Source organism: Benincasa hispida, chromosome 8 (assembly GCF_027475165.1).
Source record: "Benincasa hispida cultivar pf3 chromosome 8, pf3_genome.v1.1, whole genome shotgun sequence".
Taxonomy (NCBI): domain Eukaryota; kingdom Viridiplantae; phylum Streptophyta; class Magnoliopsida; order Cucurbitales; family Cucurbitaceae; genus Benincasa; species Benincasa hispida.
The window spans coordinates 8,237,557-8,261,612 of record NC_143485.1 but is presented as its reverse complement, the minus strand read 5'-3'; the positions used below and the strand labels follow the sequence as shown (position 1 = coordinate 8,261,612).

The following is a 24,056-nucleotide window of genomic DNA, read 5'->3' as shown; positions in this document are numbered from 1 at the left end:
GTAAAAGAAATATATTGAAACTATTATAAATATCTTGATATATGTGTAAAGTAGATACCCATTCTTAGTGTCAAAGGATCAAACATTTATCAATTATGCCATGTATTGTTCATGTGTCTTAAGATTACACACTATTTTAGTGTTCATGTAATCCAATTCCTACTTGCCAAATTGCCCATAAATACTGGCATTTGGTGGATTTTGTATAAGGGTGCATATTAGCAAACGATCCTAATAATTTGGAGCCAATTTCTTCTTTTAATTTCCTATTTTTTATTTTCTAATTTTAGTTATTTATTTTATATATTATATTATATTTTTTCGATATTCGTGTTCCCGTTGTACTTTGTTTTGCTACTTAATTTTACAACATGTTACTAGCACGAGCTTCTGTCGTTTTTCCTACTGAAGGTAGGTCTTTTTTCTCATCTTTATCATAATTAATAAATTAAATGTTATTTTTCATATATTAAATTTCTAATATAAATACAATGTTTTATGCTAGTGTTACCATGACAAACCTTACGAAATTAGAAATCGCAGCCCTTGACATTAATGGTAATAATTATTTGTCATAGGTGCTCGATACCGAAATCCACTTGGATGTTATGAATCATGGAGAAATAATTAAAGAAGAAAATACAACAACCAGTCAGGACAAAGCAAAAACTACGAAGGAAAATCATAGTTTTTACTTTGTTGTGATCTTCTCAAGGGATTGAAAGATCTCCTTAAGATAAGAGTTTAAGGAGAATCTTACAATCAAAGATCCCCCATCTTGTGGAAAAAATTTAAGGAAAGGTATGATCATAAAACTACAACGTATCTTACAATCAAAGATCTTCATATCTTATGGAAAAATTTTAAAGAGGGGTATGATCATAAAAATAAAAATAATAAAAATAAAAAATAAAAAATAAAAAAGCTATCCTTCCTAAAGTTGGTTATGAGTGGATGCATTTAAGGCTACAAGATTTTAAATTAGTAAGTGATTAAATGAGAAACATCAGTAAGTCGTTTAAAATTTTTGTTATACGGAGAGAATATTATGATGTTGATATGTTAGAGAAAATATGTTCTACAATTCATGGTTCGAATATGCTCCTGCAGTAGCAATATCGAGAGAAATGTTTCAAAAATTATTTTGATGTCTTCTCTTGACTGAAAAAAATAATAAGTTATCAATGAAAAATTATGAATATCGACCAACTAGAACAATACAATTCTCTGAAGTAAATGTTACGAATTTTAATAGTAATCGTGGTCGAGGTTGTGGTCATGGTCGAGATCATGACCGTTGTAGAAGAACAAATAATTTTTCTTTTCGTGGTGGACGTTATAATCATCCAAATTTTAAGAGAACCACACAAGATGATGATCATAAAGAAAAATCTCCTCAAGATAAAAGTTTAAGAAAGATTGAACATAAATGCTTTCGATGTGGTATGATTGGTGATTGGGCACATATGATTGGGCACATATATGTTGAACATCGAAACATTTAGTTGATCTTTATCAACTTCTCTGAAGGAAAAAGAAAAAATGTGGAAACAAATTTTGTATACCAGGATAATGATATATTTGACCCATCCCATATGACAAATTTGGATGCAGCGGACTTCCTGGAATCTCCTATTAAGAAAATTAGCACTACTAATGACATAGCAAGTGTTTCTTCATGGTTTTTTTTACTTAGTTAATGTTAACTTTGATTATTCCAAGTGTTTTTTTCTTATTGTAATTATTTTTTTTTTAGTGAAGAAACATAGATCATTTTCATATGTTATGTGATTAAAAAATGAACAAAGAAGATCTATGTCTAGCAGATAATACAACTACACACAATACTTACAAGTAAAACATACCTTTTTAAATTGACAATATTGAAAGCAAAAGACAATATGGTATCAGGTTCCGCAAAGTTTAATAATGTTCCCTAACTTATGCTGAAATTTGAGGACTGTCACATCACATCATTATCAAATAGATTAATTAATATTCAATATTAAATTAAAAAAATGATTTTATTGTTGAGTATATTATAAAAATCATAACATGTTTATCATATCTGAAATGAAAACATGGTATTGAGAAAGAAAGACGAATAAATATTTGTCGTATGTATGTGTTTATGAATCATTCTTCTCCTCCATCTATGTTTGATTTAATTCGAAGTTGAATATTCCGATTATTGAGAGGTTGCAAAGGCCTTGCATTAGTGTCCGAGTCCTGCACATCCAAACCAATTTAAACCATATTATTATGTTTATATCTCAAAATTAATTTTAAAAAAAAAAGTTTATTAAAGTTCTATGGCAAAACCAAGGAAGTAAAAGTTTGAATGCCTTGTAATTAAAATAAATAAACTCACAGTGTTCAAGATGAAAAGATTATAAAACTTAAAATATGACTAATATGATTATACTTTTCACAAAATCAAATTATAAAACTTAGACCCGGTTAGATAGATACTTCATTTTTTGTTTTTGGTTTGAAAAATTAAGCCTACCTATATCCTCACGTTTTCTTACATGCTGTAAAAAAACAAAATGGTTACCAAACAGGGCCTAAAGTGTTATCAAATGGCTATGTCACTTACATCATGAACGGCCACGCGAAGCAACTTTACTTGTTCGGGTGCAACAGTCCTAATCTAAAAAATAGATAAGAATATAATTGAGACACAAAGACAAGACACATTAGGGAATAATAGAATAGCTTATATATATATATATATAAGATTAGAAATTGAGAGGTTTTATTGGAAAATACCTTTCTAACCAAGGTCCAAAGCACATTCTGAGAACAAGGAGGAACCGTTAAAGAGCCAATATATCTATAATATAAACTGCTTCGCATCTTTAGCAACGATGGATTGACCACATTCAATACTTTATGTTTCTTTGTATGTGATATTTCTTCCAAATGTTGTTTCATCTGAAAAGGGAAGCAACCAATACCAAATTGAAAGCTTTGTTAATTAGATTAAACCTAATCTTTAAATGGTAGCTTAGATTATGAAACTTTACCCTGGACAAGAAGTAGTCACGTCGTCCAATATTATAGAGAATTCCAATGACAGCAACCTTTCCGGTTTGGCTTTGGTGCACTAAGTGAGCTTCTAAAGCAAACCTTCTTCCATTGATAGTGTGCTCAGAGGGTGAGTGCCAATGAATTTGTCTTAGAAAATATCGAGTTCCATTTACTTCCATATGTCCAGCCTTACCACCCCATTTCAACTGCACTCATCACAATATACATATAAAATTTAGATTGGACTAAATTACTAAAACTTAAGAGAATTTGTAGCAATGACTAAAAATCATATTTTTATTCCATGCATAATAATATTAGGAAAATTTTTATCGTTAGAGAAAATGTCAAACTATTTACAGAAATAGTAAAAAATATATTGATAGACACTGATAAATTTCTATCAGCGTCTACCACTGATAGACATGGATAGACTTCTATCAGCCTCTATTAGCCTCTATCAAAGAAAATTAAAATTTTGCTATTTCGTGTAAATAGTTTTCCTTATTTTTCTATTTTTGAAATCCCCGATGATTTGTATATTTTAAAAGATGGAGATTCGAAGTTGAATCAAATATGATTTAACTCAAAAAAGATAAATGTCTCTTTTAAAATAGATAAGTAACACAAAAACGCTAACTAATGCTATTTTCGTTACCATTATATCATGTCCTCTGTTCTTAAGAGTTGCATTAGAAGGTTTATAGTCGATTTTGAGGTCCGTAAAATGAGATATAATACGGACTCTTCTATTCAACAGATCAATAGGAGATTGCATGCGTCCAGTCTTGCAGTTATGCCATTCTCGTTTAAGATCTCCCCAATGTGCAGGTCCTTTCTTCCCCTTGTTATTATAATCAAACTCTTTCTGATTTTCTGCATGCATACGAAAGAGAATCAAATGGAATGGTAAGTAAAGTCCATTTGACTTTGATTTTTTTCCACAGATATTGAAGTCAAATTAACCATTTTTTTATTTGAAAGAAAATCGAAATATTACGAGGAAAATGACATTTTGGAAATCAAATGAAATCATCCCATCAATTTGTTTGGCTTTTACAGTTGACTTCCACTCCTAATCATTAATTCTTCGTTTAATAATTAAATTATGGAAAATAATCACAGATAAAAAAAAAAATGTGAACTATTTACACAAATAAAATAAAATATTGATAAATGTTAATAGAATATCAATGATATATTTCTATTAGTTTTTATTATTCATAGACACTAATAGCCTTCTACGAGCCTCTGTCAACCTCTATAAAATAAGATTAAAATTTTGCTATTGTGTGTAAATAGTTTCCTTTCCTTCCATTTTTGAAAATCTGCCAATAATTATTCTACAAAATTTTTATTTTTGTTTCTCCCTAGATAAGAATTTCATTTAAAAAACAAAAAAATCAATTTATAATCGAACATGGAGGTCTGTCAATAAAAAAAAATAAACTAATAATTATGTTAATTTGAACCTTATTCGTATCCAATCAAACTATCTCTGCATGGTATAATGTTATCCACTTTGGACGTAAACCCTCATGACTTTGCAAACCAGTTTCACCCCAAAAGACCTCATACCAATGGAGATACTCATTCTCACTTATATATCCATGATCCTCCTCTAATCTAACCAATGTGGGACTTTGGTTGCATTCCCAACAAAATCGTCACGAAAATTTGCTTAAATAAATAGAGAAAAACAGAGTAAGATGGAAATGTAAAAAAAAAAAAAAAAAAACTATATATAATAATTATTGTTGATGTTGTTGTTATTACTATTATTGTTGGTATTATCCATTTGATTTCAACCATTGGAAACAAACTATCTATTTTATGCATATGCTTTTTTAAATACAAAATTATGTTTTCGATCAACATTTTTGGACTTATTCTAAAATCACTTGTATTCTTTTTAATGTTTTTATAATTTACAAAAACACGTTTTAATCGTGTAATTTAATACTCTAAACATCTCGAAAAAGTATTTCAAAGCTAGAAGTTATCTAACACTCACATGAAAATCAATATAATACTTGTGCACACAACATCAATATTTAAGTCAAAATTTAAGAAAAAAAAATGTTATCGGAAGGGAACTTAGATAAATAGAAAATGACAAAAAGAAAGATAAACCACATTTTTTATACATGAAATTTAGATTTCGTGTCTATGTATGATCTTCATGAAATTTGCAAATGAATATTCATAATCTCCAATAGACAATTTTTCAACGTCACCATTTAAAAATGTTCATTTTAAAATTTTGAGGACAAATAGGCACCAAATACAAACCTCAACGACCTTTTAATATAATTTGTCAAAAAAGAAACAAATAAAAATTTAAAAAAAAAAAAGAAAAAAGGAAAGAAAACTAATCATATAATAAGAGAGGTATGAATCCTACCAACTTCTTGAGACATTGCAGGCCATGAAACCAAAAGAACGGCACAGAAAAATGAGCAAAACAACACATGAAAGCTGAGCTTCTCCATCTTCATATAAAAACTTTGATTTCTTCTTCAAATTCTTCTCTGTATAACCAAGAAAATCAAGCTTGTTTCCACTTGTGGATGTTTGAGAACCAAAAACTTGCCTATTTATAATGCCAAAATTTGAAGTGTGAATCCATAGACATCTGAAGCTTCTGAGTTTCTTCTATCGTCAATTTCAACTAAGTTTGAAAATGAAAATGAGGAAGGAAATGAATTCTTGGCAACTACATCACATATATAAATAATTAATGAACATTTGAAACAAAACGCTGCCGTACGGGTTCTTTTACAACTAAATAGGGTGGTCCTTAAGCTTTTTGTGTCTAATAGGGGATAGCTAGCACATTTGTGAGGTATTTGTATAGGATTTATTTATGGTTAGTCCCAATGATTTATTGGCTATTTTAATGCACGTAATCTTTTTAATTAAGGACAACAAGAAATTAGACCTTCAATATCAACAAAAGGACAATGCGCATAGATATACTACAACAAATATCACATTCGATAGCTTTAAATAAACGCTATCGTAGACTTTTCATAACATTTTCAAAATATTGTCATAACCCATGTTATTGAAAGTACCCGACTTTCCATAACGTTTTTTTTAACGCTATAAAAATGCTATAAAAATCAACTTTTGATAGCACATACTTAATATTATAAAAACTTTTCATAGCGCTGTCAAAAAACACTATAAAATGTCTTTTATAGCATTTTTTATAGTGGTAAAAAAAAGTTATAAAAGACTTTTTATAGCATTTTAGGCATGCTATTGTAGCCGATGTTATTGAAAGTCCCGACTTTCCGTAGGGTTTTTTCAATGTTATAAAAAAAAGCTATAAAATATTTATTTTTTACTACATAATTTTGATGTTTTGAAAAGTTTTCATAGCATTAGAAATGCTATAATTGACTTTCGATTCCAGTTTTTACAATCATAAGAAAATTGCTATAAAAACAATATTGCATTTTGAATCTCGCCTTATTAGTCGATTTTGATCAAATTGTATATAGTTTGTAGAACATTTTATACCAGTAACAAATTTATTACAAATAAAGTTATAAAATCATCTGTAATCATATAAATCTTTAACATTATACGAAAATACTTTTATATCAAAATAAATTTTTAATAGTATAAATATCGCTCGTAATGGGATGCTTCAATCAACAACATTCCATAAAATATTTTTGTGGAATCTACATGTTGTGCAAATTACATTAAGATAAAAAATAATAATAATAATGCAACCTCATCTTTTTAGACACATCAGTATCCTTTAGTCTCCACCTTTTTAAAGTGATGCATCCATTAGTATTTATATCAAAAAATCTAAGAAGTCTCTTATCCCTGCTTGCTATAAAAAGAACATATATTTACCATCAAACTCAAAATTCATTCATCAAATGTGACAATATACCCAAGTTCAAAAATAGAGAAATCACAGTCTTTATCTTTTGATTCAAGAAACCTATAATATCAAGGGTTTACATAGTTATTTGACATTAACAAGAAGATTGAAGCAAACACTAACTTTAAAGATGTATTCTTGAAAACATAGATCAATACCTAAAGAAAAGTCAATACCTTTAGCACTAGACATTTGGTCAAGCCAACAATTTACAAATCTAAATGCAAAGTAAAGAATTTCCAACATTAAGAATGAAAACGAATATAAAATTAAACTTACACTATAGATAAGAAAACAACAAATTCAAAGGCTCCATATTACAACATAGTAAGAACAATGAAATAACAAACTCATATAAGAACAATGATCTACAATGTTCACCCTTTGTTATTTTCATGTGTCCCATAACCAACTAATGCACAAACGCAACAAAATATCCATGAAAAAAATATATATGAAACAAAAATTGCAATTTTAGGGCCACATCAAAAGCACATAAAATACAGTATATGGACTAAAAATACAAAATTAAAGTGCATAAAAAGGCTAATTAGCCTATACAAGTGGTTATTGACTGACCTATTCGAACCAGAAATTGCAATCTTCATCTCAAGCCACAACTTGACCCAATAAACTATTACACCTACCATCCAACTTGACCCAATTAACCTTCTATGGTTTTTCCAAAAGAAAAGAAAAAGAATACCTCAAAAAACAAAATAAATTCTTGAAAATGTGACATATCAAACGTAGTTGAAAAACTTAACTCCTATCTATGGATCTTTGTTCTCTTCTCTACTTTAATCTTTACAAATGTTTTCAAAATCCAAAAAAAAAAAAAAAAAATGGAAACCAAAAGTAGTTTTAAGAATAAGTGCTTGTTTCTAGAATTTACCTACAAATTCAAGTGGCCAATAATATCTATTTACGATCCTAAAACTCCAAAGCTTTTCAACATCATTGAAACTTCACACCCGTAGGAAAGAACAACAAATCCCCTAGCTAAAACAGTGAAACTATTCACCATTGAGTTAAATGGCCAACAAAAATACGTAATCAATTCCATTGAGAGAAAAAATTATTATGATCTTATCGTACATGAGCTTAACTTCTTAGTGATTTTACATGAAAATGGAAGAACAAAAATACCTTAAAAATTAGTTTAGGATTTTAGAGATGTTTGATCAAACGGCTTACAAGCATAAACCAAATACCCATCTGATCTTAGTAAAACCCCACATCTTCCAAATCTGTTCATAGAACACCATATAGCAGTAGGATAGATTTACCCCATTCAAGGAAAACAAAAAATTAGAACAAAAACACTTGACGAATTAGCTTCTCATTCTTTCCTTTAACAACAGAAGAACACCATGCTTAAGACATAGCTAAGCTAACTAAGAAGAATAAAAACTACACCTAGAATACGCTAGTTTGACTAAGTAAAGAAACACACTAATGTTCATTCTATCCTTTACCAAGAGAGGGAGAAATTAGTGCGTATGAGAGGAAATTTTGGGCGGGTCAAAATATTTTGTTCCTCGATTTTTTTTCCCCATTTATCAATAGTTGTTTTAATAAAAAGCTATAATTAAATGTTATTAAAGGTGGTATATGTTGTAGTGATACAATGACATTTTTTATGACCAATATTGTTACCACCGCTGCAATATCAATTGATAACTGATGTTAAATGTTTGTTATATAGACTTTTTTTTCTAATAGGGGATAAGCTTTTTTTTCTGGTGGAGAACCTGATCTCCAAAAAAATAAATGGAGAATTTCTCTAGGATAGAGATTGAAATATCTCATCTGTGCCTCGTAGTGAACACCTCTACTTCGTTAGTTTATTTTCAAATTAAAGAAAAGAAAAAAAAAATCAAATTAAACCCTAGCAAAAGTCTCGCCATGCGAAGCCCTCTTCTCCTCCAACTCTTTTTCACGCAAAGTCCCTTTCGCACACTCCAGTCCTTTGGCAAGATCATATAGCTCTACTGAATATCCACACCACCCACGACCTACCCTCTGCATGGTGCATATCATCCCCACAACCTGACCTACACCCACACGAAATCCACGAGTTTCAACATTACTTTAAGTCTTTTGTGGATACGATTAATGTAATTTAGGACTGTCCGCAACACTTGAAAACCTTTATATATAGTTTTAGACTCTTTCGAATACTTTCAGCGAGTTTTTCGGACTGTTTAATGTTGTTCAAGAAAACAGGTTGCACCATGTCTTGGTTGTTTGTGTAAATATAAGCTTTATACTTTGTGCAATTTCTCTTTATAGATATGATTCATTTCTTTTAAAATTCTGTATTTTATATTTAAGCAAAGATACCTTCTTTCTAACTTTTTTGGGACAATAACTCCATTGCAACAAATATAATTATTTATAGCTTTTTAATATAGTCTTTCATGAAATAGGTTATAGTAAAGTGGGAAAAATGCGGAAGTTAGTTTTTGGAAAAAATCTACGCGTGCGCTCAAATTTTATGGAAACAAAAATAGGTATCATCGACTTCCCTCCTAATCTTCTCTTCTTTCCTCTTTCGGCCTGACCACTTCCCTGATCTTCTCTTCTTTCCTCTTTTTGTCTCCCCAGCTTCTCCGATTTATTTAGCTTAGGAAAAGGGTTTCATTTTGGATTTCAGGGGGTTGCAGCATCGTGGGTTTCAAAGGAGGAAGGAGGCGGTGTTGGCTACGATTTTCTTGAGAGCAATATCGTGGTGCTGGCATCAATTGTTTTAGGAGGAAAGTCGTGGGGTTGCCTTCGACTTTCAGAGGACGAAGGTTGCAACTTCCATTTCCAGAGAACTGCTAGGCGTTGGTTCCAATTTTCATAGGAGGATTGTGACTTCAATTTTCAAAGGTAGGTTGTGGCATTGGTTCTGATTTTCAGAGGTAAGGGAAAATCAATTTTGTCTTTTAGATACAGAGTGAGTTTTTAGTTTTCGTTCTCAAAATGTTAACATGATATACCCTTCATCGTTGTTTGTAGATGTTTCAATTTTCGTTTTTGTGGGCCTCTTAGCCGTCAATCGTGGATGTTTTCTTCGCCATCGGTTGTTCTCCATCGTCTGTCAAGCCTTCTTGGGTGGGTTTTTTCGTTCTTCGTGGTGGTAGATGTTAGTGGATTTTTTAGTTTTTTAGATCTTACCAGATTCTGTTAATCTATGAATTTAATCTTCGATCTACTTCGATTTTCAGCATCTTTAGCTATTTGTGTTCTCCTAAGGTGAAATTTTTGTTTCAATTGCCATGATGACTTCATTCTGTTGGATCATCTTTTTCACTTACCATTTAGTCAATCTTAATTTAGGATTTTCATCTTGCGTTTATTTCGCTTTTCTTTAGCATTAGGAAGATGGGTGTATTGTTCCTTCAGATTCATTGTTTCTTTGTTTCTTGCTTTGAAACTTCTTCTTTCTCTTATTGAAGATAAATTGCTTGTCAGCTTGCCAAACAACCTCTCGTATTTATTTTTTGCATATAGGAATTTGTTGCACATTTTTTCTCGTCCATATAATTTGATGCCTGGTGATAACATCTGTTTCTTCTATAAGGTTTTACTGTGTCATAACTGGATCACAAATATGGCTTCGGAATGTTGTACTACCAATACGGATCAGTGAAGAATTTTGTAAATGGTGAATCATCAAAAGCTTATGTTTCAAGCAATGCTTGAGCTAGTGGGACGGTTTGTATCTTCCTTAAAATGCCTGACTACTATAGTTTCTAAATTACGTTTCCTTTTTCTTTTCCTTGAGACATTTTCGGGTAGTAAAGAAGACTAATAATATTTTTTGAAATTTAAAATTCTTTTATATCTCTAAGAAGAGTTGGTTTTCATTAAATAAAAAATTCAAAATAAAAAATTGAAATGCAAACTTGTGAATTTAGACTCATTCTTGATTCGATTTTAAAAGGTACCACTACATGGTAAATTTCCTGTCATAAATTACCGAATGACTCAATTATTCAAGCCTTCGTATAGTGTTAATACCTTAGTTGAATAAACGGACCCCTTAAGGTTGAAATAAGTTTTCCCCTGGATGCTTTATTCATCAAGATTTTATTATTGGAAAGGATTGGTTTCTTTCAAGCTCAAGTAATTGCCTCCAACATCACAACACACAATTATGGTTCATATTCCACCACCAACTTTCACAACAAGGTATGTGTAGTGTTGCGCAAAAAAAAAAAAAAAAAGGGTTATTCATAAATGGTTATCATTTTTGTTGTGATTTGAACTCATTTCTTGGAATCCACTTGAATAATTTTCGTTGCAACTTTATCGTTATTCTAAATTTCTCTAGCTAGTTTTGATGACACTTTCAGAGTTAGTTTAGATTTGGATCCCAGAGTAGTAGGAAATATAAGTAATTTTAAGTTTTATTGGAATACTAAATTATTAAGGTTTGTTTAATGAACTTGAGAGTTCATTTGAGATTAATGTTGATGTTATGTTCATTAGTTTCACATTGAATTTGAGGTTAGTGTAGGGGTGGGTAAAGAGATGATTAAGTTCATTAGTTAAGTTTTGGTTGATTAAGTTTGATAAGTTTTCTTAATTTGGTTCTTATGTTTATAAGTGTTAATGTTATGTTTCACTACTTTTGATTGTGGGATTGTTTTAATCTTGAGTTTGAGATCTTGAAAACTTGTAAAAAGAGTATTGCGTAGGCATTCATTTAGTTTCAATTTTGTGTACCACTTCACCTCTCAGTTTTTATATTCTTGTTTCTATTTGCCTCATTTAAGAAACTTTGGGTTTTGTTCATTGTGTTTTTCTTCTTAACTTGAGTTTTTTTATTTAGCACTATGTTTCTTATAACTTACAAGGTGGAGGGAGCAAAAGTTGGGGGATTTCTTTTTACTTTTTTTTTTTAACATATCAATTAGTGAATTGATTTAGATTTAAACAGAATGAGCATATTGTGCTATTGTTTTTGCTAGCTCTGTGTTGTTGGATGATACGAATGAAAATTAGTAGTTTGGAAAACTAATTTCAGATATTAAAAGGATGTTCTCTTTTATCAGTGTGTTGCTAATACATTCTTTTGTTTTCAGCTTCTACAACACTTGTTTAGTACTGCTGTTGTGCATCTTAAAAACACATAACATCTACTTATTACCATCTATTTGGGATGTGCAGGAAACTTTTTGGATACTGATAGGAAAAATGGATTTTGAAATCTATACAAATAGTATGTTATCTTCATTAGTTCTTGTTATGATATTCTAGAATTATATACCATTTGAGTCATTTAGAGTGATATCTAGGCACTTTTTAGGTGGTTAGATACATTTCAGATTGTTTTGAGAGTAAAATTGTGACTTGTCACTTTTTAGGAACTTATTTTGTCATTCTGATTGTCAAAATTACACTTCGGTGCTATTCAGAAAGTTTTACAAATGACGTAGTGTCATTTAGACATTATTTGGGTGATTTTGTTAGTCATTTGTTGGGTGTTTAAAGTCTTAATTTGTATATATATCTATCAATGAATGCAAGGCCTAGACAACAAACACATTTGGAGTTAATTGGATTTTTTATATCAACATTTTATAGTTTATAAAGTTTATGTTTTGTTCATTTGGAGTTAATTGATTATGTGAATTATAAATACTTTTTTCACTTTTAATGTGTAGCAAGGTATAAAACACAATAATAATAACATGAATGTGATTCAAGAAACTATAAAAAGTTCTTCAAAAAGCTATAAAAAAATTTGATAAAAGCTATAGAAAGAAATTTTTTTTTTTGAACATTTGAAGGTTTATATTATAGCTTCCATTAAACAGATAGTTATAGCTTTAAATAAATGTTATAAATAGATTAACAATAACCTCAAATTTTGGCTATAAAATCATTTTTATTGCTTTTTTGAATGCAATCTTACATGTTCCAAAGATTAAGTGTGGTTTGCAGAATGCTATACAAAGTCAAGTATTTTATGGTGTATTACTAAATGTTATAAATAAAAGGTTGGACTTTTTAGCATTTTAAAATTGCTATCAAAAGCCTCATACTTTTAATAACATGAGTCGTCACGACATTGCAAAAAATGCTATAAAAGATTTACTATAGCGTTTTTTTTTTAAAGCTTCGTAGGTCTTCTTTCATGTAGAGCTATATGATCCTCCAAGTAGACAATCAGTTATTCAATCTTTAGAGTTCTAACCCTATGTATATATTGATCAATATACCTTTATGATAGGTTACTGTCTAAACAATTGATCACTTTCTTTATTGTGAATTGATATAGTGAATTAGTTGATTTTTTTTGTTTATTCAAAGTTGAGTTGTGTATACAAAAACAAATGACTTTTTATATTGTACATATACAAATGAAAGAAAAATACTGTTGGTTTGTTATGTTTGTTTTTACAATAAAGAATGGTGACGGATATTGTCTTTCACAAAAAAAGACATTTAATGTCGGATGCACTCAAATGTTGGTTATTGACTAACAATAAAGGCAAACCAACATTGTTTGTTAAAAAGGAAAATTATTTTAAATGAAAAAACTGCTGAAAATATTTACAAATAATAGTAAAATGTCACCGTCTATCTGCGACAGACTGCGATAAACCATGATAGACTACTATCTGTGTCTATCATGACACAGATAGACACGGATATTAGTCTATCACGGTCTATCATAGATAGATATTGGAATTTCATTATATTTATAAATATTTTGGTTCATTTTCCTATATTTAAAAATAACCCATGTTAAAAATGTGTTCGCCCTTTAATATAATGTTGGCCAGTGCTCAACATTAACCCCTACAAAAACACTTTTTTCAATGTGGATCACCTATCTATCATTATATCGTTTTAACGTTAATATTGAATGACATTAAAGCCAGATTTTATACTACTGAATTGGAATATAATATAGTATTTAAAGCATACAACATGCAATCTAAGTAATTAAATTGTATCAAAAATGAACTTTTGAGCAATCGAAGACCAAAACATTGGGAGATAAAGTTGAAAAGCCAAGTTTAGCATTTCAATGCTTGGAATGGTTATTGGTGAAATGTTGTTCCTGGCTTCGGGACAATGTCAATAAAGAAGCAAGAAGACCTACGCAGGTGACATTAAGAGAATGTCATTGAAGAGGAGAAAACCATTAGAAATTAGAGAGTAAAGATATAAAATTAAAGGGCAAGGAGAGTCCTGTGAATTTTGCATTCCATTAACAGGAAATTCATTTTTACACTATGAGTAAAGATATAAAATTGAAAGGCATGGAAATTCATTTTTCTTCTTGTGGGTTAATTGCATTCCAAGATATAGGCTGAAATTTGGGGTATTATATAACTGATTAATAACCTTGTTGTTTTATGCATGGGCCCCTTTATATTGATTCTGTAAGAAAAGTTTAATAATGTTCCTTTATTTATGCTGAAATTTGAGGACGTCACGTAACAATGCACATCATAATCAAATAAATTGATTCATATTCAATAATAAATTCAAACAATGATTTTATCATATCTTAAAAAAAAACGTAGTATTTTAGAAAGAAAGATGAAGAAAGATGAAGTTGTATGTATGCGTTTATGAATCATTCTTCTCATCCATCTATGTTTGATTTTATTCGAAGTTGAATATTTCGATTATTGAGAGGTTGCAAAGGCCTTGCATTAGTGTCCGAGTCCTGCACATACAAACCAATTTAAACAAAAAAGAAAATAGTTATCGAATGGAACCTAAAGTGTTATCAAATGTAACTTTTTAAAAGTTATGTCACTTACGTCATGAACGGCCACACGAAGCAACTTTACTTGTTCGGGTGCAACAGTCCTGATCTGAAAAATACATAAGAATATAATTGAGACACAAAGAGAAGATACATTAGGGAATAGTGGAATAGCTTATATATATAAAAGAATATTAGAGAAGAAGAGGTTTTATTGGAAAATACCTTTCTGACCAATGTCCAAAGCACATTCTGAGAACAAGGAGGAACCGTTAAAGAGCCAATATATCTATAATATAAACTGCTTCGCATCTTTAGCAACGATGGATTGACCACATTCAATACTTTATGTTTCTTTGTATGTGATATTTCTTCCAAATGTTGTTTCATCTGAAAAGGGAAGCAACCAATACCAAATTGAAAGCTTTGTTAATTAGATTAAACCTAATCTTTAAATGGTAGCTTAGATTATGAAACTTTACCCTGGACAAGAAGTAGTCACGTCGTCCAATATTATAGAGAATTCCAATGACAGCAACCTTTCCGGTTTGGCTTTGGTGCACTAAGTGAGCTTCTAAAGCAAACCTTCTTCCATTGATAGTGTGCTCAGAGGGTGAGTGCCAATGAATTTGTCTTAGAAAATATCGAGTTCCATTTACTTCCATATGTCCAGCCTTACCACCCCATTTCAACTGCACTCATCACAATATACATATAAAATTTAGATTGGACTAAATTACTAAAACTTAAGAGAATTTGTAGCAATGACTAAAAATCATATTTTTATTCCATGCATAATAATATTTAGGAAAATTTTTATCGTTAGAGAAAATGTCAAACTATTTACAGAAATAGTAAAAAATATATTGATAGACACTGATAAATTTCTATCAGCGTCTACCACTGATAGACATGGATAGACTTCTATCAGCCTCTATTAGCCTCTATCAAAGAAATTAAAATTTTGCTATTTCGTGTAAATAGTTTTCCTTATTTTTCTATTTTTGAAATCCCCGATGATTTGTATATTTTAAAAGATGGAGATTCGAAGTTGAATCAAATATGATTTAACTCAAAAAAGATAAATGTCTCTTTTAAAATAGATAAGTAACACAAAAACGCTAACTAATGCTATTTTCGTTACCATTATATCATGTCCTCTGTTCTTAAGAGTTGCATTAGAAGGTTTATAGTCGATTTTGAGGTCCGTAAAATGAGATATAATACGGACTCTTCTATTCAACAGATCAATAGGAGATTGCATGCGTCCAGTCTTGCAGTTATGCCATTCTCGTTTAAGATCTCCCCAATGTGCAGGTCCTTTCTTCCCCTTGTTATTATAATCAAACTCTTTCTGATTTTCTGCATGCATACGAAAGAGAATCAAATGGAATGGTAAGTAAAGTCCATTTGACTTTGATTTTTTTCCACAGATATTGAAGTCAAATTAACCATTTTTTTATTTGAAAGAAAATCGAAATATTACGAGGAAAATGACATTTTGGAAATCAAATGAAATCATCCCATCAATTTGTTTGGCTTTTACAGTTGACTTCCACTCCTAATCATTAATTCTTCGTTTAATAATTAAATTATGGAAAATAATCACAGATAAAAAAAAAATGTGAACTATTTACACAAATAAAATAAAATATTGATAAATGTTAATAGAATATCAATGATATATTTCTATTAGTTTTTATTATTCATAGACACTAATAGCCTTCTACGAGCCTCTGTCAACCTCTATAAAATAAGATTAAAATTTTGCTATTGTGTGTAAATAGTTTCCTTTCCTTCCATTTTTGAAAATCTGCCAATAATTATTCTACAAAATTTTTATTTTTGTTTCTCCCTAGATAAGAATTTCATTTAAAAAACAAAAAAATCAATTTATAATCGAACATGGAGGTCTGTCAATAAAAAAAAATAAACTAATAATTATGTTAATTTGAACCTTATTCGTATCCAATCAAACTATCTCTGCATGGTATAATGTTATCCACTTTGGACGTAAACCCTCATGACTTTGCAAACCAGTTTCACCCCAAAAGACCTCATACCAATGGAGATACTCATTCTCACTTATATATCCATGATCCTCCTCTAATCTAACCAATGTGGGACTTTGGTTGCATTCCCAACAAAATCGTCACGAAAATTTGCTTAAATAAATAGAGAAAAACAGAGTAAGATGGAAATGTAAAAAAAAAAAAAAAAAAACTATATATAATAATTATTGTTGATGTTGTTGTTATTACTATTATTGTTGGTATTATCCATTTGATTTCAACCATTGGAAACAAACTATCTATTTTATGCATATGCTTTTTTAAATACAAAATTATGTTTTCGATCAACATTTTTGGACTTATTCTAAAATCACTTGTATTCTTTTTAATGTTTTTATAATTTACAAAAACACGTTTTAATCGTGTAATTTAATACTCTAAACATCTCGAAAAAGTATTTCAAAGCTAGAAGTTATCTAACACTCACATGAAAATCAATATAATACTTGTGCACACAACATCAATATTTAAGTCAAAATTTAAGAAAAAAAAATGTTATCGGAAGGGAACTTAGATAAATAGAAAATGACAAAAAGAAAGATAAACCACATTTTTTATACATGAAATTTAGATTTCGTGTCTATGTATGATCTTCATGAAATTTGCAAATGAATATTCATAATCTCCAATAGACAATTTTTCAACGTCACCATTTAAAAATGTTCATTTTAAAATTTTGAGGACAAATAGGCACCAAATACAAACCTCAACGACCTTTTAATATAATTTGTCAAAAAAGAAACAAATAAAAATTTAAAAAAAAAAAAGAAAAAAGGAAAGAAAACTAATCATATAATAAGAGAGGTATGAATCCTACCAACTTCTTGAGACATTGCAGGCCATGAAACCAAAAGAACGGCACAGAAAAATGAGCAAAACAACACATGAAAGCTGAGCTTCTCCATCTTCATATAAAAACTTTGATTTCTTCTTCAAATTCTTCTCTGTATAACCAAGAAAATCAAGCTTGTTTCCACTTGTGGATGTTTGAGAACCAAAAACTTGCCTATTTATAATGCCAAAATTTGAAGTGTGAATCCATAGACATCTGAAGCTTCTGAGTTTCTTCTATCGTCAATTTCAACTAAGTTTGAAAATGAAAATGAGGAAGGAAATGAATTCTTGGCAACTACATCACATATATAAATAATTAATGAACATTTGAAACAAAACGCTGCCGTACGGGTTCTTTTACAACTAAATAGGGTGGTCCTTAAGCTTTTTGTGTCTAATAGGGGATAGCTAGCACATTTGTGAGGTATTTGTATAGGATTTATTTATGGTTAGTCCCAATGATTTATTGGCTATTTTAATGCACGTAATCTTTTTAATTAAGGACAACAAGAAATTAGACCTTCAATATCAACAAAAGGACAATGCGCATAGATATACTACAACAAATATCACATTCGATAGCTTTAAATAAACGCTATCGTAGACTTTTCATAACATTTTCAAAATATTGTCATAACCCATGTTATTGAAAGTACCCGACTTTCCATAACGTTTTTTTTAACGCTATAAAAATGCTATAAAAATCAACTTTTGATAGCACATACTTAATATTATAAAAACTTTTCATAGCGCTGTCAAAAAACACTATAAAATGTCTTTTATAGCATTTTTTATAGTGGTAAAAAAAAGTTATAAAAGACTTTTTATAGCATTTTAGGCATGCTATTGTAGCCGATGTTATTGAAAGTCCCGACTTTCCGTAGGGTTTTTTCAATGTTATAAAAAAAAGCTATAAAATATTTATTTTTTACTACATAATTTTGATGTTTTGAAAAGTTTTCATAGCATTAGAAATGCTATAATTGACTTTCGATTCCAGTTTTTACAATCATAAGAAAATTGCTATAAAAACAATATTGCATTTTGAATCTCGCCTTATTAGTCGATTTTGATCAAATTGTATATAGTTTGTAGAACATTTTATACCAGTAACAAATTTATTACAAATAAAGTTATAAAATCATCTGTAATCATATAAATCTTTAACATTATACGAAAATACTTTTATATCAAAATAAATTTTTAATAGTATAAATATCGCTCGTAATGGGATGCTTCAATCAACAACATTCCATAAAATATTTTTGTGGAATCTACATGTTGTGCAAATTACATTAAGATAAAAAATAATAATAATAATGCAACCTCATCTTTTTAGACACATCAGTATCCTTTAGTCTCCACCTTTTTAAAGTGATGCATCCATTAGTATTTATATCAAAAAATCTAAGAAGTCTCTTATCCCTGCTTGCTATAAAAAGAACATATATTTACCATCAAACTCAAAATTCATTCATCAAATGTGACAATATACCCAAGTTCAAAAATAGAGAAATCACAGTCTTTATCTTTTGATTCAAGAAACCTATAATATCAAGGGTTTACATAGTTATTTGACATTAACAAGAAGATTGAAGCAAACACTAACTTTAAAGATGTATTCTTGAAAACATAGATCAATACCTAAAGAAAAGTCAATACCTTTAGCACTAGACATTTGGTCAAGCCAACAATTTACAAATCTAAATGCAAAGTAAAGAATTTCCAACATTAAGAATGAAAACGAATATAAAATTAAACTTACACTATAGATAAGAAAACAACAAATTCAAAGGCTCCATATTACAACATAGTAAGAACAATGAAATAACAAACTCATATAAGAACAATGATCTACAATGTTCACCCTTTGTTATTTTCATGTGTCCCATAACCAACTAATGCACAAACGCAACAAAATATCCATGAAAAAAATATATATGAAACAAAAATTGCAATTTTAGGGCCACATCAAAAGCACATAAAATACAGTATATGGACTAAAAATACAAAATTAAAGTGCATAAAAAGGCTAATTAGCCTATACAAGTGGTTATTGACTGACCTATTCGAACCAGAAATTGCAATCTTCATCTCAAGCCACAACTTGACCCAATAAACTATTACACCTACCATCCAACTTGACCCAATTAACCTTCTATGGTTTTTCCAAAAGAAAAGAAAAAGAATACCTCAAAAAACAAAATAAATTCTTGAAAATGTGACATATCAAACGTAGTTGAAAAACTTAACTCCTATCTATGGATCTTTGTTCTCTTCTCTACTTTAATCTTTACAAATGTTTTCAAAATCCAAAAAAAAAAAAAAAAAATGGAAACCAAAAGTAGTTTTAAGAATAAGTGCTTGTTTCTAGAATTTACCTACAAATTCAAGTGGCCAATAATATCTATTTACGATCCTAAAACTCCAAAGCTTTTCAACATCATTGAAACTTCACACCCGTAGGAAAGAACAACAAATCCCCTAGCTAAAACAGTGAAACTATTCACCATTGAGTTAAATGGCCAACAAAAATACGTAATCAATTCCATTGAGAGAAAAAATTATTATGATCTTATCGTACATGAGCTTAACTTCTTAGTGATTTTACATGAAAATGGAAGAACAAAAATACCTTAAAAATTAGTTTAGGATTTTAGAGATGTTTGATCAAACGGCTTACAAGCATAAACCAAATACCCATCTGATCTTAGTAAAACCCCACATCTTCCAAATCTGTTCATAGAACACCATATAGCAGTAGGATAGATTTACCCCATTCAAGGAAAACAAAAAATTAGAACAAAAACACTTGACGAATTAGCTTCTCATTCTTTCCTTTAACAACAGAAGAACACCATGCTTAAGACATAGCTAAGCTAACTAAGAAGAATAAAAACTACACCTAGAATACGCTAGTTTGACTAAGTAAAGAAACACACTAATGTTCATTCTATCCTTTACCAAGAGAGGGAGAAATTAGTGCGTATGAGAGGAAATTTTGGGCGGGTCAAAATATTTTGTTCCTCGATTTTTTTTCCCCATTTATCAATAGTTGTTTTAATAAAAAGCTATAATTAAATGTTATTAAAGGTGGTATATGTTGTAGTGATACAATGACATTTTTTATGACCAATATTGTTACCACCGCTGCAATATCAATTGATAACTGATGTTAAATGTTTGTTATATAGACTTTTTTTTCTAATAGGGGATAAGCTTTTTTTTCTGGTGGAGAACCTGATCTCCAAAAAAATAAATGGAGAATTTCTCTAGGATAGAGATTGAAATATCTCATCTGTGCCTCGTAGTGAACACCTCTACTTCGTTAGTTTATTTTCAAATTAAAGAAAAGAAAAAAAAAATCAAATTAAACCCTAGCAAAAGTCTCGCCATGCGAAGCCCTCTTCTCCTCCAACTCTTTTTCACGCAAAGTCCCTTTCGCACACTCCAGTCCTTTGGCAAGATCATATAGCTCTACTGAATATCCACACCACCCACGACCTACCCTCTGCATGGTGCATATCATCCCCACAACCTGACCTACACCCACACGAAATCCACGAGTTTCAACATTACTTTAAGTCTTTTGTGGATACGATTAATGTAATTTAGGACTGTCCGCAACACTTGAAAACCTTTATATATAGTTTTAGACTCTTTCGAATACTTTCAGCGAGTTTTTCGGACTGTTTAATGTTGTTCAAGAAAACAGGTTGCACCATGTCTTGGTTGTTTGTGTAAATATAAGCTTTATACTTTGTGCAATTTCTCTTTATAGATATGATTCATTTCTTTTAAAATTCTGTATTTTATATTTAAGCAAAGATACCTTCTTTCTAACTTTTTTGGGACAATAACTCCATTGCAACAAATATAATTATTTATAGCTTTTTAATATAGTCTTTCATGAAATAGGTTATAGTAAAGTGGGAAAAATGCGGAAGTTAGTTTTTGGAAAAAATCTACGCGTGCGCTCAAATTTTATGGAAACAAAAATAGGTATCATCGACTTCCCTCCTAATCTTCTCTTCTTTCCTCTTTCGGCCTGACCACTTCCCTGATCTTCTCTTCTTTCCTCTTTTTGTCTCCCCAGCTTCTCCGATTTATTTAGCTTAGGAAAAGATTAGCCTTATGGAAAAAGGGTTCTTTTCCTCTGAAAAGGGTTTCATTTTGGATTTCAGGGGGTTGCAGCATCGTGGGTTTCAAAGGAGGAAGGAGGCGGTGTTGGCTACGATTTTCTTGAGAGCAATATCGTGGTGCTGGCATCAATTGTTTTAGGAGGAAAGTCGTGGGGTTGCCTTCGACTTTCAGAGGACGAAGGTTGCAACTTCCATTTCCAGAGAACTGCTAGGCGTTGGTTCCAATTTTCATAGGAGGATTGTGACTTCAATTTTCAAAGGTAGGTTGTGGCATTGGTTCTGATTTTCAGAGGTAAGGGAAAATCAATTTTGTCTTTTAGATACAGAGTGAGTTTTTAGTTTTCGTTCTCAAAATGTTAACATGATATACCCTTCATCGTTGTTTGTAGATGTTTCAATTTTCGTTTTTGTGGGCCTCTTAGCCGTCAATCGTGGATGTTTTCTTCGCCATCGGTTGTTCTCCATCGTCTGTCAAGCCTTCTTGGGTGGGTTTTTTCGTTCTTCGTGGTGGTAGATGTTAGTGGATTTTTTAGTTTTTTAGATCTTACCAGATTCTGTTAATCTATGAATTTAATCTTCGATCTACTTCGATTTTCAGCATCTTTAGCTATTTGTGTTCTCCTAAGGTGAAATTTTTGTTTCAATTGCCATGATGACTTCATTCTGTTGGATCATCTTTTTCACTTACCATTTAGTCAATCTTAATTTAGGATTTTCATCTTGCGTTTATTTCGCTTTTCTTTAGCATTAGGAAGATGGGTGTATTGTTCCTTCAGATTCATTGTTTCTTTGTTTCTTGCTTTGAAACTTCTTCTTTCTCTTATTGAAGATAAATTGCTTGTCAGCTTGCCAAACAACCTCTCGTATTTATTTTTTGCATATAGGAATTTGTTGCACATTTTTTCTCGTCCATATAATTTGATGCCTGGTGATAACATCTGTTTCTTCTATAAGGTTTTACTGTGTCATAACTGGATCACAAATATGGCTTCGGAATGTTGTACTACCAATACGGATCAGTGAAGAATTTTGTAAATGGTGAATCATCAAAAGCTTATGTTTCAAGCAATGCTTGAGCTAGTGGGACGGTTTGTATCTTCCTTAAAATGCCTGACTACTATAGTTTCTAAATTACGTTTCCTTTTTCTTTTCCTTGAGACATTTTCGGGTAGTAAAGAAGACTAATAATATTTTTTGAAATTTAAAATTCTTTTATATCTCTAAGAAGAGTTGGTTTTCATTAAATAAAAAATTCAAAATAAAAAATTGAAATGCAAACTTGTGAATTTAGACTCATTCTTGATTCGATTTTAAAAGGTACCACTACATGGTAAATTTCCTGTCATAAATTACCGAATGACTCAATTATTCAAGCCTTCGTATAGTGTTAATACCTTAGTTGAATAAACGGACCCCTTAAGGTTGAAATAAGTTTTCCCCTGGATGCTTTATTCATCAAGATTTTATTATTGGAAAGGATTGGTTTCTTTCAAGCTCAAGTAATTGCCTCCAACATCACAACACACAATTATGGTTCATATTCCACCACCAACTTTCACAACAAGGTATGTGTAGTGTTGCGCAAAAAAAAAAAAAAAAAAGGGTTATTCATAAATGGTTATCATTTTTGTTGTGATTTGAACTCATTTCTTGGAATCCACTTGAATAATTTTCGTTGCAACTTTATCGTTATTCTAAATTTCTCTAGCTAGTTTTGATGACACTTTCAGAGTTAGTTTAGATTTGGATCCCAGAGTAGTAGGAAATATAAGTAATTTTAAGTTTTATTGGAATACTAAATTATTAAGGTTTGTTTAATGAACTTGAGAGTTCATTTGAGATTAATGTTGATGTTATGTTCATTAGTTTCACATTGAATTTGAGGTTAGTGTAGGGGTGGGTAAAGAGATGATTAAGTTCATTAGTTAAGTTTTGGTTGATTAAGTTTGATAAGTTTTCTTAATTTGGTTCTTATGTTTATAAGTGTTAATGTTATGTTTCACTACTTTTGATTGTGGGATTGTTTTAATCTTGAGTTTGAGATCTTGAAAACTTGTAAAAAGAGTATTGCGTAGGCATTCATTTAGTTTCAATTTTGTGTACCACTTCACCTCTCAGTTTTTATATTCTTGTTTCTATTTGCCTCATTTAAGAAACTTTGGGTTTTGTTCATTGTGTTTTTCTTCTTAACTTGAGTTTTTTTATTTAGCACTATGTTTCTTATAACTTACAAGGTGGAGGGAGCAAAAGTTGGGGGATTTCTTTTTACTTTTTTTTTTTAACATATCAATTAGTGAATTGATTTAGATTTAAACAGAATGAGCATATTGTGCTATTGTTTTTGC

General features: G+C 30.2%; 2 protein-coding genes and 2 long non-coding RNA genes across 6 annotated transcripts; 2 read left to right on the top strand and 2 right to left on the bottom strand.

Annotated features, from left to right (window-relative positions):
• Positions 1 to 2,005: 2,005 nt before the first annotated feature.
• Positions 2,006 to 5,613, bottom strand: LOC120083508 (alpha carbonic anhydrase 7-like). The gene is made up of 6 exons (XM_039039284.2): positions 5,438 to 5,613; positions 3,692 to 3,909; positions 3,030 to 3,239; positions 2,773 to 2,937; positions 2,600 to 2,653; positions 2,006 to 2,229 (listed from the first exon to the last, which is right to left on the bottom strand). Exons 1-6 carry the CDS (start codon positions 5,529 to 5,531, stop codon positions 2,137 to 2,139), a joined length of 834 nt encoding a protein of 277 aa, XP_038895212.2. The 5' UTR covers positions 5,532 to 5,613; the 3' UTR covers positions 2,006 to 2,136.
• A 3,966-nt stretch (positions 5,614 to 9,579) lies between these two features.
• Positions 9,580 to 11,728, top strand: LOC150034335 (uncharacterized). 2 transcript variants are annotated; one of them, XR_016531439.1, is made up of 2 exons: positions 9,580 to 9,817; positions 9,947 to 11,728. It is a non-coding gene; the product is annotated as an uncharacterized LOC150034335 (long non-coding RNA). The 2 variants fall into 2 exon arrangements; XR_016531438.1 differs by having other exon boundaries at positions 9,580 to 9,849.
• A 2,673-nt stretch (positions 11,729 to 14,401) lies between these two features.
• LOC150034334 (alpha carbonic anhydrase 7-like) lies at positions 14,402 to 17,727 on the bottom strand. Its single transcript, XM_090316192.1, has 6 exons — positions 17,553 to 17,727; positions 15,808 to 16,025; positions 15,146 to 15,355; positions 14,889 to 15,053; positions 14,719 to 14,772; positions 14,402 to 14,621 (listed from the first exon to the last, which is right to left on the bottom strand). The coding sequence occupies exons 1-6, from the start codon at positions 17,644 to 17,646 to the stop codon at positions 14,538 to 14,540; spliced, it is 825 nt and encodes a 274-aa protein (XP_090172318.1). The 5' UTR covers positions 17,647 to 17,727; the 3' UTR covers positions 14,402 to 14,537.
• A 4,013-nt stretch (positions 17,728 to 21,740) lies between these two features.
• On the top strand, positions 21,741 to 23,883 carry LOC150034333 (uncharacterized). Of its 2 annotated transcripts, none has more exons than XR_016531443.1 (2): positions 21,741 to 21,971; positions 22,101 to 23,883. It is a non-coding gene; the product is annotated as an uncharacterized LOC150034333 (long non-coding RNA). The 2 variants fall into 2 exon arrangements; XR_016531442.1 differs by having other exon boundaries at positions 21,741 to 22,003.
• Positions 23,884 to 24,056: the final 173 nt, after the last annotated feature.